We start from the raw sequence: 16,477 nt of genomic DNA on the forward strand, positions 1-16,477 counted from the left end.
AAGCGGACCGGAGCTGGGTTGAGCTAGGCTGTTTGGGGAGGGAATCAGTGTGTGAGACAGCAACAATAACAAGCCTTTTAACAAAATGAGAGGAGACGGGATGAGAGAGATGGAGGCATTTGGATAGGAGGGAGAGAGGATGGGAGAGCAAGAGGAAGAAAGAGAGGAGAGAGGAGAAAATAGCCTGACACGGAGAGACCGGGAATGGGGAGGGATAGGGAGAATAAATAGAAGGAAGGAAGGAAAGAAAGCGTGAACGTGGTGTTTGGCTATGGCCGTGTGTAAAGGAGAGAAAGGAGCCAGGCGATTCCCCACTCCTCAGACAGACTGCCAGAGTGTTAATGATCCAGCCTCGACTGCACGTGCCTTGGCCAACCCCCCTCCATCTCTTGAGGGGGGTCTCATCTCTTCCCTTCCTCCAACCTTTTTCCTGGACCGCACCATCATCCTCAGTGGGCTCGTCTGTCTCAGTCACTCAATGTCCCCTCTCTTTTTCTCCATGTCCGTCTATTTCCAGCCTTTACTTTTCTCCGCGAAATATTCCTACCCCCCCGGGTTTGTGTAAGTCGCTGACCTGTCTGCCTGTCTGTCTGTGTGTGTGTATGTGTGTCTGTGTGTCTGTCTGTCTGTCTATCTGTCTGTTTGCCTGTCTGTGTGTGTGTCTGTGTGTGTGTGTGTGTGTGTGTGTGTGTGTGTGTGTCTGTCTGTGCTCTAGCCTCAGCCTGTTAAAGGCAGCTGCTGCATCGTCCAGCCTTTAACCCTTGTGTGGTGTTCATATTTTAGTTACTCAGCCAGTGTTCGTGGGTCTGCTGGACCCGCTGCATTTTGGGTTTTTTAATTCAACACAATCAAACAATTTTAAGTTAAAATACTCAACAGATGTTTACTTCATCTCAATCAAAAGCAATATAAACAGCATATAGTGTTAATAGTTGCCCTTTACCTTTGTTAGATCACATTTAGGAACTAAAGTGCTTCTCGTTTTTTTAATAAAATGTGACAAAAAAGAAAATCAGTTATAATCAAAATTAGAATGGAAAAACAATCAACAAATTTACAAATGAAGGAAGGTTTTTCATAACTATAGATTTTTATTTAGGCTATTTGAACTTCATTAGAAATTTAACCAATTCAGGTCAGTTTACACAACACAAGCTGAACACACAGTAACCATGTCAGTCTAGACAACACATTAGCCCCATTGAACGCATTGTCTTTTCATACCAGCCTATACAACACATGAGGGGCAGGGTGTGTGTGTGAGGGGCAATTTTGCAGGTTTAGATGGTATATACTGCCTAAAGGGGCAGCGCCCCCTAAATGGCATCAGCTGCTCATCGATGGTGACATTCGGCCCAGGGTTGTAAAACAGGGGGAGGCGTTGCACCCACTTGTCCCACACTGTCCTGATGGCAGCTAGCTTGTCTCTCTGCCGTCGAGCTGGTCTGTCATCTCGGTTATCAAACCGGATAACCCTAGAAATGATGTGGAAGTTTTCCAGGGACATTGTTGCCCAGAAGATTTCTCTGCCCGTTTCTGCATCCCACAGGGATTCTGTGGATTCCCCTTTGGACTTGAAAACTCCCGCAAGGATGAGAACCCCAAAGTAGGCATGTAAGTGGGTTTGGTCCATCTCCTTCCACCTTTCTCACACACGCCTTCCTTCCAAATTAGTGGAATCCAGAATACTTTTCTGGATTGAATCTGTGATGAAAATCTCAAAAGCAGACTTGGTGTCCTGCACATGAGTTACTGCCATCCGTGTTGGCCCTAGTTGCATCCTTATGACATTGGCAGCCATGCGGGGTGGCTCATTTTTTGGGCAAGAAGACCATTCAATTTCATATTTTTTTGACATCCATATTTCTCCCCTTTCTATATGATGACGATCTTGTTCTGGTCCTTGAGCTGGCTGCTGATGGGCTGGTCCTTGAGCTGGCTGCTCATGGGCTGGTCCTTGTGCTGGCTGCTGATGGGCTGGTCCTTGTGCTGCTGCTGTGATGGGCTGGTCCTGTGGCTCGTCTTCGTTTTTGGAGTAGCTGATGATCAATCTCATCCTCTTCTTCAAAGTTACTGTCAGACTATGAATTTTCAGAAATGTGATCCTCACATTCTGAATCTCTTCCTGTACTTCATCGTCAAAAGCTTCTCTCTCTTCCAAAATCAGTTGCATTGCCCTCTGAGCAGGACAATCTTTTCGCCATCTTGATCAGTTGTGATAAGGAACCACACTGGCAAAGCTATATTTATATTGTCCCGCCCCCAATTTGCTGCTGGGATAGAGTATGAGCAAATAAATATTGGTCCCGCAAGACAGAGGGTAAAAATGTGCGGGAATGTGAGAGCAGACAGGTGCGGTGCTTGAATTTGTCAACAATGTTGCAACCTTGTGCGGGAACGGCAGGGGGCTCACACACACACACACACACACACACACACACACACACACACACACACACACACACACACACACACACACACACACACACACACACACACACTAACAGCAGGCCCAGACAAGAGGAGGACAGAGTGAAGGTACACAGGACCTACAATTTCCACACTCTTATTAGCCCTGGGTCCAGTGGACCCAAACATCCTGTATGTAATATAAATGTGTAGGGGGGGTGTACGGTGTGTGGTCATTGAAAATGTGTTCTGATATATGTTCTTCACGGAAAATGAGCCAAGGCCAATGAGTCTGAGTTTGAAAAAATAATTTATCGTATCATTTTTCTTTTGATAAAAAGTGAAAACGGGTCCCACAGACCCGAACACCACACAAGGGTTAAGATAACCCACTGTGTTTCTTTCCACATTATTGTTCATTCCACGACCGCTAACACAGAGAGATACAAGGTCAAGAGTGTGTACTGTATGTGTGAATATCAGCCTTTGGTGTGTCTTTGTGCCAGTGTGTGTGCATGTGTGTGTGTGTGTGTGTCTGTGTGTGTGTGTGTGTGCCCAAGATCAATGGCAAAAAGATTCTGCCCACAGCTGTGTGATGACCAGTGAGGTCAAGCCAGACTGAGTGGTAACAGAAATTGTTCCAGTCGGAAATGCTCTCTTCTGGAGGGCACGAAGATCATCTCTATCAACTAAATTCTTCACAGTTTGGAAATCTCTGACTGCAGCAGTCAAGGGAAACTGGATGCTGAGAACATGAGTCAGGATGAATGCAACCACAACACACATACACACACACTCTCATGTAGACGCACACACAGACTACACTGGATGGATGCTTCTTTTTTTTTTTTTTTACAGGGTGGAAACTGAGGGGGAGCTTAGCACTAATTTTACGCTTTGTTTAGTTTAATTCTATTACAGTGGTATCTTTTATGTTTTCCATTCGTTGCACGTGGATTCCCTGAAAGGCTAAATCCCTTTTAACCTCTGCAAGTCACATTTTGAGCAACATCCACCTGCCCATTGTCTAGTCATCATTCTTTATCCAAAGCTGTCAAAAGACTACAACCCCAAACTTCAACGAGAAGAATACACTCCACTTGCTATTTTCTGAATAAGGAAATGCAAAACAAGTTTGCCAGTTTGTAGTTATGGTTTTTGTAATGTTGTAGACTTTTGTGGCAATGTGATGAAATCCTGGCAGGGTTATGATAGGGGGATTTATTTGCTGTCATTTTTCGGTTCATTTCTTCTGTTGCCGAGCACATGTTCAATTGATCACCTCTATCTCCCCACTGAGAGAACACACAGCTTTTTGTTCCCCCCCCACCATCCCTGACTCCTCTTCTTCTCTGTGTAGCTTTTTCACCAACCAAACATTTGTTATGTTTATTTTTTCTTTTCCCTGCCTGTCTCTTTTCAAGCCTCATTGTGCTTCTCACTTGCTTTGCCTGTCTCTCTCTCTCTCTCTCTCTCTCTCTCTCTCTCTCTCTCTCTCTCTCTCCTCTCTCTCTCTCTCTCTCTCTCTCTCTCTCTCTCTCTCTCTCTCTCTCTCTCTCTCTCTCTCTCTCTCTCACTCTCTCACTCTCTCACTCTCTCTGTTTCCTCCAGCCATCCCTCCCTTACCTTGTTCAACCCTGACCTCTAGCCCTTCCTTCTCTATCTCTCCCCCCACCACCACCTCTTCCCTCCCTTCTTTCTCTTTCTCCACCTCCCCTTGCCTCTCTCCATCCCTCTTATCAGAGTAACACTCCCAGTTCTGGAAATCCCTCACAACCCTGCCGCCGGTCTGGGCTTTTTTTTTAAACTAATCATAGAAATCTGGAGGGAGCTGTCACAGTCAAACACACAAACACAAACACACGCACTCACACGCTCAGTAACACACACTCACACGCTCAGTAACACACACTCAACAACACATACATTTACAAGCACATAAATTCACATGGTTCATGCACACATATGCAACACGGCAGGTCGAAGATATATATATATCACAAAAAGACACACACGCACATAGCCACACACATAAACGCACTTGATGACCATCAGAGGCAATTCAGTATCTTTCACATCCTAGATCTGAGTGACAGACTATATTAAAAGAGCAGGGTGTATTTTTATCACTCATTCAACTGTGTATGCCTAGCTTTGAAGAGCTAAATTAGCTTCAGATAGCATATTCCAGGCATGCTCGCCAGTCACACCACACTCTTTGGTGTTGCTTCCTCTGATGTCACTGAATCGACCTTACACATGAGGGAGAGGGGCCCACTCACAGGTCACGCATGACACTGAGCACACACACTTACTCTTTTTTTGTTGTTGTCATTTAGCAGAGGCTCTTATCCAGAGCGACTTACAGTAAGTACAGGGACATTCCCCCGAGGCAAGTAGGGTGAAGTGCCTTGCCCAAGGACACAACGTCATTTTAGCACGGCTGGGAATCGAACTGGCAACCTTCGGATGACTAGCCCGATTCCCTAACCGCTCAGCCACCTGACACACGTGTAACCGGGCACTCACGAGTGACGCGCCGCACGTCTGGAGTCTTCCCTCCACACATATCTTCATTAGCAGTGTGTGGGGTGTGATGGAGGCAGAGTGACAGAAAGGCTCGGGGGAGAATGCTTCAGAAGGAGAGTGCATGGAAGGGAGAGATGATTCAAACTCACACACATAGCCTGCTATTCTCTCTCTCTCTCTCTCTCTATCACACACACACACACACACCAGTGTTCACCAGGCTTCTCCTGAGCCTTCCCCGGAACAACGGGCAAACCAACCAGGCTCACCTGTGTCCTTCTCCCTCCCTCTTCTCCTTCTTCTCTCTTCCTCCCCCTCATCATCTGTTCCATTATGCCTCACTGCATGCCTTTCCCACCATCCTTCTGTTTTGACAAGCTACACGCTCTATCCCTCCCTCCATCCCTCCCCGGCTCATTTATCTTCCCCTTTTTCACCTTGTTCAGGGTGATAATAGCCTCTTGGTTCACTCCAGTGATGTTGAAGGTGTCCCCCGTCTCTCCCTCCAGGATGGTATATTCCAGTTTGGCATTGTCGTCCAGGTCAGCATCTGTTGCTGAGATACGGCCCACCTCCGCCCCCCCCCCCGAATAGCCAATTCGGACACAGAGAAAGACCACAGATCTAGAAGGGAGGGATGGAGGGAGTAAGAGAGAGATTAGTCAGAGAAAAATCAAAGAAAAGTCAGAATAAGAGAGGGGGAGGATTGGGGGGGGGGGAAGAGAGGGGAAAGTGAGATAGACAGTGAGAGTGGGAAGAAGATGAAAGGAAAAATAAGAAAATTGGTATAAAGAAAAAGAACACACTCACAAGGGAAAACGGACAGAAAGAAAGATGGAGAATAATCCGGATCATAGGAAGGTTATTACACACCTTCACACTCTCCTTTAAAAGTCTGAGCAGTACCACGTCAGATAAAAAAGGGACTCCCATAATGTAAATATCCACTACATTTGGATGTTGAGCTTGTACATTTCTGTCCGGCTAACGAGCAAGAGTGTAAAGCAAGGCCAGATAATAGGCCTGTGTTTCCTCTGGACACAGTCATGTTTATACATGATGACTTCACCTTCACTGCAATTCACATTAAATCACCACATTAAAGGCCTTTTGCTTGAACAGCACTTTGTAGAAATGCCCTGGGTCTGTGGCGCCTGCCCCACGTGAGACACACCAGCCCGCTGATATGTGTTGCATCAATGTCCACGTACACACATACAAACATAATCATACACTCAAACGCACACACACAAACACACGCACACACACAGACAATCAAACACAATCATATACTCGCACACACACAAACACACGTGTACACAAACGCTCACGTACGAACACACAAACACACGTCTCCCTCCGGCCTACAGACTGGGAGAACCAACTCGAGAGAAAGAAGGATGCCACTATTTTACCTTACAAGCACAAAACAGACGTCCCCAAATTGGTTTTACAGCTTTCAACAACGTGTTGTCAGAGAAATCAGATACAACCCAGCAGCGGAGGGACAACAACATGAGAGTAGCAGTAGTGTTGGGTGGCATTACTGAAAAACAGATCCCCACTTAACACACTACAAAGTGCCAGTACAACTGAATAACAAATCATATCAAACCAGCCAGCATGAGAGAGGGACATGATGCCAGATTAGGATGATATCAACACAGAGGACATCTGTCTTAAATGATGATTACTGAGACAATAACAAAGATAAATGGTGGAAGTTAGTGCTTTCATAAACAAAAAAATCAATAACGTGGTATTTCAAGAGCCGTTGAGTTCTCGAAGCACTGTAGTCAAGCACTTAACACCGAACCTTACTGTGTTGATAGAGCAATTATAGCCCATGTTCTTTTTGTTTTTAGAGTCACTGCATGGTTTAGCAGACCTCAACACTTTATAAATGCATTCACTACAAATCCATGCTCCAAATATTGTTTTCTTTGTTAAACCCTACAGGATAGTAGGCAGTAAATGAAACTTTAATGGCCGATGTTACCCTGGCTTACAACAGTGGCATTTGCTGTTAGCTGGTGTGTTTCCTGGCTTTTAAAGACCCTGTGGACACTGCTCACACTCTCAGTGCCCCCCCCCCTCACCCTCCCTCCTCCACCACCACCACTACACACACACAAACACACACGGCCCCCCGACACCCACTGATGAGCTCCCACTAAGCTCATGCATTCCAAGGCAACTCCCACACAGTAAAAAAGCTGCAGTCTACATGATCTGCATCTGTTTGGATTAGAAACATATATCCATTGATCCAAAGAAGAAGCTAACCTGCCTTATATATATATATAGGGAGTCAGATGGCTGAGTGGTTAGGGAATCGGGCTGGTAATCAGAAGGTTGCTAGTTCAATTCCCGGCTATGCCAACCAAATGACGTTGTGTCCTTGGGCAAGGCACTTCACTCTACTTGCCTCGGGGAGAATGTCCCTGTACTTACTGTAAGTCGCTCTGGATAAGAGCGTCTGCTAAATGACTAAATGTAAATGTAAATATATCTTGATTACAAATGAAGACATTCGTACAGTGTCTCCCATGTCCTCGGCACATGACCAGGACACTCGATACCTGTAGTTTGGGGGAGCCAGATGACAGAGCAGCTTCTCATGAGCAGTGCCGGGTCCTGCACACGTCGTAATGTGAGAGACAGTACAGGGAGCAGTGTGTGGTAAATGGAAGAACAGGCTGCAGTGTGTGGTACATGGAAGAACAGGCTGCAGTGTGTGGTACATGGAAGAACAGGGAGCAGTGTGTGGTACATGGAAGGACAGGGAGCAGTGTGTGGTACATGGAAGAACAGGCTGCAGTGTGTGGTACATGGAAGAACAGGCTGCAGTGTGTGGTACATGGAAGAACAGGGAGCAGTGTGTGGTACATGGAAGAACAGGCTGCAGTGTGTGGTACATGGAAGAACAGGCTGCAGTGTGTGGTACATGGAAGAACAGGGAGCAGTGTGTGGTACATGGAAGAACAGGGAGCAGTGTGTGGTACATGGAAGAACAGGGAGCAGTGTGTGGTACATGGAAGAACAGGCTGCAGTGTGTGGTACATGGAAGAACAGGGAGCAGTGTGTGGTACATGGAAGGACAGTGAGCAGTGTGTGGTACATGGAAGGATAATGGCGCATCATGTACACACGTCTCCCCTGGCAGCCAGTCGTGAAATGGAGCGTGCTCTTACACACCCACTGAGCCTGCAGGGCCCTGCCCACTGAGGGGGACGTGTGCCAGGGGCTCCACGTTAAAAGCCACTTTATGTGCCATGACTACCAAGCCTCCATCTGGGGAGCGGGGGGGGGGGGGGGGGGGGGGGAGGGGGGGACAACAGAAGGCTAAAGATTAGCGGGCGACCGGCAGAAAACTGCATCTCTAATGAGACCGAGAATTAGGTGACATATTTTCAAGAGGGGACGACAACAAATTGCTGCGCAAACCGTAATGAGCATTGATTTGCTGTCTGTTGTATGTACGCTCAATGATGGAGGGAGGCGCGCCGCACGTCCACATTACAGCAAACTTACGATCAGACATTAGCTAATGTGCTCTGCGCCCAAAACGAGACCCAGGCACACTCACGTGTGCTCACACTGTGTGCTGCTGGAGTGCATGAGGGAATGTTGTAGGCGTGATGGTGATGGTCGAAACTGTTTTATTCGGCTTTCCCCGTCACTATGTAGTTGGGACAGCAAGAGAAGTAATGTCTCATTGCCACTGTTGATAGGCTAGGACCGAAGCATAGATCTTGAAGTGATTAGAGGAAGAGAGAGAACGAGGGAGGGAGAACGTAAATGGAGAGAAAAAGAACGGAGAAGAGAGATTATCCTGCCAGACGTTTCTAAGAGGGTAAAGGGGCAGAAGGGACATGGTAATCATACAACCCTTCAATACGTCAAATCAAGTCCCCCTTCTGAATGGAAGGGGCAGGAGTACATGTGATCTCTGCGCACCTCTTTGTTCTGCAGTCCAAAGCCGTTAGCCCCATCTGTGATGGAACAGCATGGTGACACACACTTGGTGCCGTGTGACTCCCTGATAGAGCCACACCCCACTGGGCCACGACGTAATTGTGTTCTGGGGAGAGAAAGAATCGAAGGCCCCTCCACTGGGCTGGTTCCATAACCACTTCAAAACACCTTCACCTCTTCTCCATCTCTCTCACTCTTCCTCCTTCATCCCTCCTTATTCACGTTACAGATAACAGACTAAGCCTTTTTTCTACTCTGGCTACTCTAGCTTGCTAGCGCGGTTTAGTCAGACGCAATTGGTCAGGGTTCACACGGTGGTGCATGGTGATTGGAGGAGACGGCCCACTATGAGAAAGAGATTAGTTTGTGTGGAGAGTGAAGTGACAAGCGCTAAGAGTTAATTAGGGGGCCTGCAGTTTAATACAGGTTTAACTCCGTAAATACGAACTAAGGACTGACACTGTGGTGAGACTTGAATGGATACAGAGAGAGAAAGAGGGAGGGAGGGAGGGAGGGAGGGAGGGAGGGAGGGAGGGAGGGAGGGAGGGAGGGAGGGAGGGAGGGAGGGAGGGAGGGAGGGAGGGAGGGAGGGAGGGAGGGAGGGAGGGAGGGAGGGAGGGAGGGAGGGAGGGAGGGAGGGAGGGAGGGAGGGAGGGAGAGCAGGTGACTGGTAGATACTGAAAGGGACAACGGGTGTGAAATGAAAGATGAAGCAGAAGAAGAGAGCAAGACAAGGTAGAGTTTTGAAGACTGCTTGGCTGGCTAATAACACTCAGAGAGAGGGCACCAAAAAATTATGGAGTGAGTAAAAGAGGAGTGCGAAAAAGAGGAACGCTTATGTCTTATCTGCAAGGGGGACGCTTTCTGTTTCTCTCTGAGAAGGGGGAAGGCGATGAGTTAGGGAAGCCATTAAAAAAAGTGTCTAGCTGGCTAAAGCGCACGCACTGGTCGAAAATAGCCTGAATAAAATCTGCATCCTTTTAGTGCGAGTCCATCACACAAGCACTTACTGTGTAGTGGAGAGGGCTTAAGAGAAGAGGGCAGAGAGAGGGAGGGAAGGAAGGAGGGAGAGAAAAGCAGGTAGAGGAGATGGAGGGTGGCTAGGGGGGAATAATTTTGTGGGGACATTACACCATAAAAAGTCAGAGAAAGAGACAGAGGGAGACTTCACAGTGTACACGGTTAATTTAGCGTGTCTGCTAAATGACTGGCTGAGTCACTTTCATCAGTTTTTTCACAATTATAACAAAACACCCATTTTCTCAACACTTTAAACACAGAACCAAATCTTCAAAACTACATTCACAAAACTTCTGACTCTGAATACACAATCTGTGCTCAAAACCAAAACAATGCTTTCAGATGTTATACACAGCCAATCAATACATAAACACTACATAGCATTCAGTACACAACACCATTTTTTGGGGAACACAGCATCCAGGGTATGTAGTTACAGAAAAATGTTCATTGTACAAAGTAAACGCATTTCGCAATAAATAAAGTATAACAATCCCAACTTAGTACTTGGAATGAATTGCATACTGCAAGTACTGTAATACAGTATTGAATGTCTTTATATTCATCACTTGCATGAAAATACAGTAGTCCAACTGCAAAAGCCCAAAGAAACACACATTCTATTGAAAAGCATTTTAAAGTCAACTCAGTCTCTCCTGCAGCCTTACACCCCCACCCGTCACCTACGGTCTCCTTCAGACAACCGCCTGGTGGTCCCATCGCTCAAGACCGCCCGGTCCCAACACAAGCTCTTCTCCTGTCTGGCCCCCCAGTGGTGGAATCAACTCCCCACCTCCATCAGAGACACTGACTGTCTCTCCACCTTCAAGAAAAGGCTCAAGACACACTTGTTCCGGGAGTACAACGGTACTTAGGAATGGTTCGCTTGACCCGATGTTAGTTTCCTCAAGGATCACAATGACTCTTGCTCAGAGACTTGTTGCTCTTGTGGTCAGTGGTAACTGATTGAAATTTTTTGTACTCGCTGTGATATATTGTTTTTATTATTGTTGCTTGTTTTTTCCACAGGTACACTTGCACTTATAGTGGTTCATGCTGTTTAATTGTAACTTGTTTAACTACATGCTCTTATGGTTCTTCCCTTTGGCACTTACTTTGGTTGTTCACAATGTGTGCTTCATGTTTTGGATACTCGCAATGTTTTGTGGCTATCTTGTTGTTATGATCAGAGACCTATGCACTTTGTAAAGCTCTCTCTTGGAAGTCGCTTTGGATAAAGCGTCTGCTAAATGAATAAATGTAAATGTAAGTGAGAGTGAGATGTGTTCTGCCTCAGCAGCAATGCTGGGACCAGCCAGAGGATCACATCATTAGAAACAAGCGTGAACAATTTGGAGTCATTGTGTGTTAACGATGACAACTGTGTTGGAGTTGTATTTACCTTTTGCCCCCTGTGTTTACCATTTTGCAACACAAGGGCATCCCAGTGCGAAATGTGTTGAAGTGAGAATGTGCTTTTCAAACAGAGTGAATGCAATTTGCAAATGGTGTCTAACTACATAAACTTGTTTAAGGTTTTGTCAAAAGAGTGACTGAAGAGTCGACAAAAGGGTTTAGGCCACTGACAATTTGGTTCGGAGAATGGGGTTTAGTGTTTTAGCAATTCAGAAAAACTGTAATATTACATAATCTAGCAAAATATCTTACAGTGTAAAGTAGACTACAAAGTTACAGTTGAGCAGTTGGAGTGGGAAGAAGAGAAGGAGATTGAAGAACTAAGTCCAAAAACATTGAGGGCACTCACTAGCTGATGAGACATTCAGATAACGAACTGTGGAACATCTGATCTGTAAAACTACAATGCCTACAATGCCAAGAGAGAGGAAGACACAACAAAAATGGGAAAAGAGACAGACAGAGGTGTAGATGTGTTCACGCGGGACAGAGAAACAGATTAAGAAACCAGAGAAAAGGTAGATAAAGAAAGTGCAGTAAAGGGAGAAAAATAAAATGACAAGAGTAAGAGATAATGAGAAAGAGGGAAAGAGAAGAGAAAAGAAAAGAAGAGAAAAGCAGATGTGTCTGAGAGCAATTTTTCCAGCAGTGATTTAACTGTCTATTGAAGCAGAAAGCTGAACTTTAGATGAAATATTAATAAAGAGAGAAAAAATTGGGGGAAGGAGAAAATAAAGGGATGAAAAGGAGGCTAATATTAACCACATCTATGATTCTTTTTCTAACTTAATTAGGAATAATAATTATTGGAATTATTCCCATTATCTAATTGTTTTGTTATCGTCATTATGCCTATTACTTCAGCAACAATCACCCTGCATTAGCAGGCCACTAAATTAGTCAAACTTCGTTTAAAATGAAAGGCCCAATTTCCCAGAATGCATTGGTGCAGAGCAGCCTATTCCTGAGTTCAAGTTTAATTAACAGAAAGCACCCTGAAGGAAGACTAGAGGTGAGGCTTACAAGAGAAAATTCCTCTTCTGAAAGACATGGATCAAACACGTATATCTACAACATATGTGATGTGCCTCATAAAGAGTGAGAGAAATAGCCTGGTCCTAACCAGACCCTCGTACATTTCAGAGGAGAAAGAGAGAAAGACGAGAATTCTCATATAACAGAATTTACTCAGTATTGCCGAATTCTGAGAACAAACTATTCTGTGTGCTGCTAAATAGCAGCAAGCGTAAGAAAAAACTGTTGTAGTTAGTGCCTGTTTTGGTTGCCTTAAAGTACAGATGGAATCCATAAACAACATAAAATATCATCCTCATTTGTTGACAGCAGAAAGCTTAGCCATACATACACTTACAGGAAGAGATGGAGAAAGCGAAGGACGGAGAGAGAGCACCACAAGCACAATAGCTTTACATATTCCACTACTTTTACGACCTGTTCCTTCCCCCAAATCATACACAGGAGAGCGAGAGAGACAAGAGATGCGTCTGTCCAAGCGGGGTCAGGGAGGAGCATCAGAGCTTGATTATACAGCAGGCCTTCAGCCCTTAAAGGAACAAGAGCTGTTGTCCTTATCCGGGCTGAGCTGGGCTGAGCTCTCCCTGTCTCCCCTCATATCCAATCATAACAGGCTAATGCCTCTGTTTATTCTCCACTAACTACTTCACATCACCACTCATCTGTAGCCTATTTAAACAGCTGGACCCCAGACCCGCAGGTCCACGACCGCTTCCACTGCAGCAGCACAACCTTCATTTGCAAAAATACTTCATTCCCTTCACCAAACATATTTTACTGTGTAATCTACTGTCAACACACAGCCCTGTGTTTGCTTAATGGCCTCTGAGAGGGCTTTGTGGCTTGTTGATGCGCATTTGTGATTTGTGTAATATGTATACGTACTGTACGTAATGGCGTGCCGGCGCTGTTCTCGTAACCCTGAATACATTCCGCTCCGCAGGCGGTGTGAGGGGATTTGTTTTACACCTGCTACGTTGCAGCCTACCGTGGCTAACGGTAATTTTGACATGCCTTCTAATAAACCATTACCATTTAACGTATCTTAAGGGAGATCGCTGGCACACTTCCACGACTGCATGAGTAGGAGGCTACCCCAGGGTAGTTGTTCAGCGGCCCGTACCAGCCGTCCTCAGAGGGATGAGCGGCAAATGCAAAAGTTTGGCCAAGTGGACACAAGAAGCCTTTTCCCTGGGGTAGGCTCCTGCTCTTTTCCAGGCTCTGTTCCATTTCTCAGGCAAACCTGACTTTTACGCTCAGCTCTGCTGCAGCCTGAGCGCCCACACACACACACACACACACACACACACGCATGAGGGCAGCCAGCGGCAGTGCACCACACCCATGGAGGAGATGGGCTATACCCCCCATGGCGCTCCCAGTCCAGCAGCTCCATTCATCAGGCAGGCGTGAGAGACTGGAGTGGGGGAGGCAGGGAGAGAGAGAGAGAGAGAGAGTGGGGGAAGGAAAGGGGGTTAGGGATTGGTAGAAGAGAGACGGACCGGGGGAAGACCGAGATTGAAAGAAAGGGAGAGAGAGAGAGAGAAAGAGAGAGAGAGAGAGAGTGGAAGATGGGAAGAGGAAAAAAGGAAGCCCTGCCGGGAACGCTCCCATTAGCATGGAAATCACTTCCCTTCCCTCCCCACCTCCCCCCCTCCCTCCCTCCGCTGTCCGCTGATGGCTGGGCACAAAGAGAATGGCTTTAACTCCTATTATTCTGCATGATGGGGCACATTGCCAGGTTGGGTGACAAGAAAAGCACCCAAAAAAAACAAGTCACCAGGGCATTTTGTCTGTTCACTTTTCTCCTCAAGAGCAAGTGATGGAAGCACGCAGAGATGCTCGGTGCTTCTGGTGAATCATCGCTGCCTCTACCAGTCCTCATAGCCCAGGGATATTCATGAGAAATTGCCCTTCTCTGACTCTATGACGTTTGGAAAGGCTGCCCCTCTTCACCTTCTTTAATTCTCATTGGCCACAATTCCTGGGAATAGAACTCTCCGGAACTGTGGCATCCAGAGCCTCTCGGACTTCCATGGCCATGCTAACGTGTGTGTGTGAGTGTGTGTGTGTGCGTGTGTGTGCTTGCGTCGGACAAGTGTGTGTTCGAGTAACTTGCTTTCAGAAGTGGGTGTATGGGGAGTGGGTGCTTTTTTAAAAGTGTGTAGAGAGGTGTGTTCAATAGTGATTACAACCAGATGAATCTCCCCCTTCAGGCTGTTTGAGGCTGTATTGCTCTGTGGTAGAGAATCTCATCTTGTAAAGGGCTTCAGCTGCATTCCTCTCAGGATCTCCAACACCATTACTAGAGCACTCACCCGCCCAGTCCACTAGTTTTAGTGTGCCCATGCCTATAATCACAACAAACAGCTTTCTGCCCTGGAGGCATTGGCACAACCACCCCACTGACCCCTATTGCTCCCTCCTTCAAACCAAACCCCCACTCTCCACATACACACACACACACACACTCCCTAGATTCAGGCCGTGATGGCAGGCACAGTTATAGTCCTACAACCTCCTTCCATCCCCAGAGAAGTTATCCAAGCAGAGCCACGCCACCACAACGCAGAGTGCTACTCCTTCGTAGCCAATCGCGGGCCTAATTGTGCGTTGTGATACAAGGGAGCGAGTCCAGGGAGGTTGTTCATGGCCCACTGCTATCTGGAAATGCCACAGGGGGGGTGGTAGCCTCTGCGTGTGTGTGTGTTTGTGTGGGGGGGGGGGGGGTTGGGTGTGCGGGGGGGGGGGGGGGGGGGGGGGGGCTGTGTGTGTGGTTATGTTGCCGGGCTCCCTTCATACACACCTTATTAGCTACACTGGTCAATAAATCAACCCCTGAGAGCATGCAGTATACAGTCAATCATGTTGACAAGGTCACATGACAAGGGTTTGCCACAGCCTCCTGAGCCACACACATACAAGCATCTCCTCTACACACACACACACTGTCAGATACACACATTCCGAGCGGAAATTAGAGAGCATATCAGCACTCTGTTTTTGCCACGCAGCCTGAGATTAAATGATTCCAGCTCACATGATTCAAGCTGTCTATATGTCCAGGATAGAGCAGTTGACTTGACTTTTTCTCTTTCTCTTCTTCCCCTCCTTTCCTCCTTCACGCTCAGTGCACTAGCCCCCTGAGACCAGTCTTTCGTTATGCATTCAAACGAGCTTTTCCATGTCTTTATCATGTCAAGCAGAGCACTAACAATCACAATGTCTCGGGATGGGAGGTGAATCCCATTGGACGGAAGCATGACAAGATGACAAGAAGGCAGTCCCGTTGGACAGGATTAGTAATCGAATGTCCTTGCAACCCCATCATAATTACATCTGAACACACATTCATCAGGATATCTACTCTAAATCCATTATCAACGCCTTATTGACCAGGACATACAAGCAAGTCTGTGTTGTATCTAATAAACTGCTACTAATGAGAACAGGACGAGACAACGGGATAGGAAGTGACACCGTAGAAGCCACTCATTCGACAGGGCCATAATGGACATTCCAGTTAGATCTGGACAAATATAGATTTTCGACACACTTTTCGAACCCAGGGATTGAAATGACAGGTCCACTTCCAGTGGGCTTTGAAATAGAAACACTTCCATTTCAAGAGTGGTTAGCCAGCTCCCCACCGCAGCACTAGGCACAAGCCAAGGCCCCACAGACATTCTTTGTCTAGATGAGAACCTTCCATGGCCCCTCATCAAAACAGGTCACTAAAATAAATTCATGGTTACATTGTAGCATTAGGGTAGGTCAATAAAATCAGTTTATGGTGTGACTGGAGGGTGAGAGCCTCTTTAGGAGAGACGGGAGAGGCTTTCTGCGGTGAACACTTGCTTCGTCCCCTCTAAAAATGATGAGGCTCAGAGGTGCTTTACATGAGGAACAGATGGGGTGACAGTGAGGGGGACCTGGGGCAGAGAGTGTGCGAAGAGGAGACCGAAAGAGCGAGCGAAGAAGGGGGAGAGAGAGAGAGAGAGAGAGAGAGAGAGAGAGAGAGAGAGAGAGAGAGAGAGAGAGAGAGAGAGAGAGAGAGAGAGAGAGAGAGAGAGAGAGACGAGAGGGCCGT

General features: G+C 46.7%; 1 protein-coding gene across 1 annotated transcript in view; it reads right to left on the reverse strand.

Moving 5' to 3' along the window:
• LOC136958845 (cadherin-24) overlaps positions 1–16,477 on the reverse strand; it is a 45,583-nt gene that overhangs the window by 12,696 nt on the left and 16,410 nt on the right. The window contains 2 exon segments of the mRNA XM_067252960.1: positions 5,376–5,525; positions 5,528–5,562. Coding sequence (XP_067109061.1) covers positions 5,376–5,525; positions 5,528–5,562 — 185 coding nt within the window.

Source organism: Osmerus mordax, chromosome 16, assembly GCF_038355195.1.
Source record: "Osmerus mordax isolate fOsmMor3 chromosome 16, fOsmMor3.pri, whole genome shotgun sequence".
Taxonomy (NCBI): domain Eukaryota; kingdom Metazoa; phylum Chordata; class Actinopteri; order Osmeriformes; family Osmeridae; genus Osmerus; species Osmerus mordax.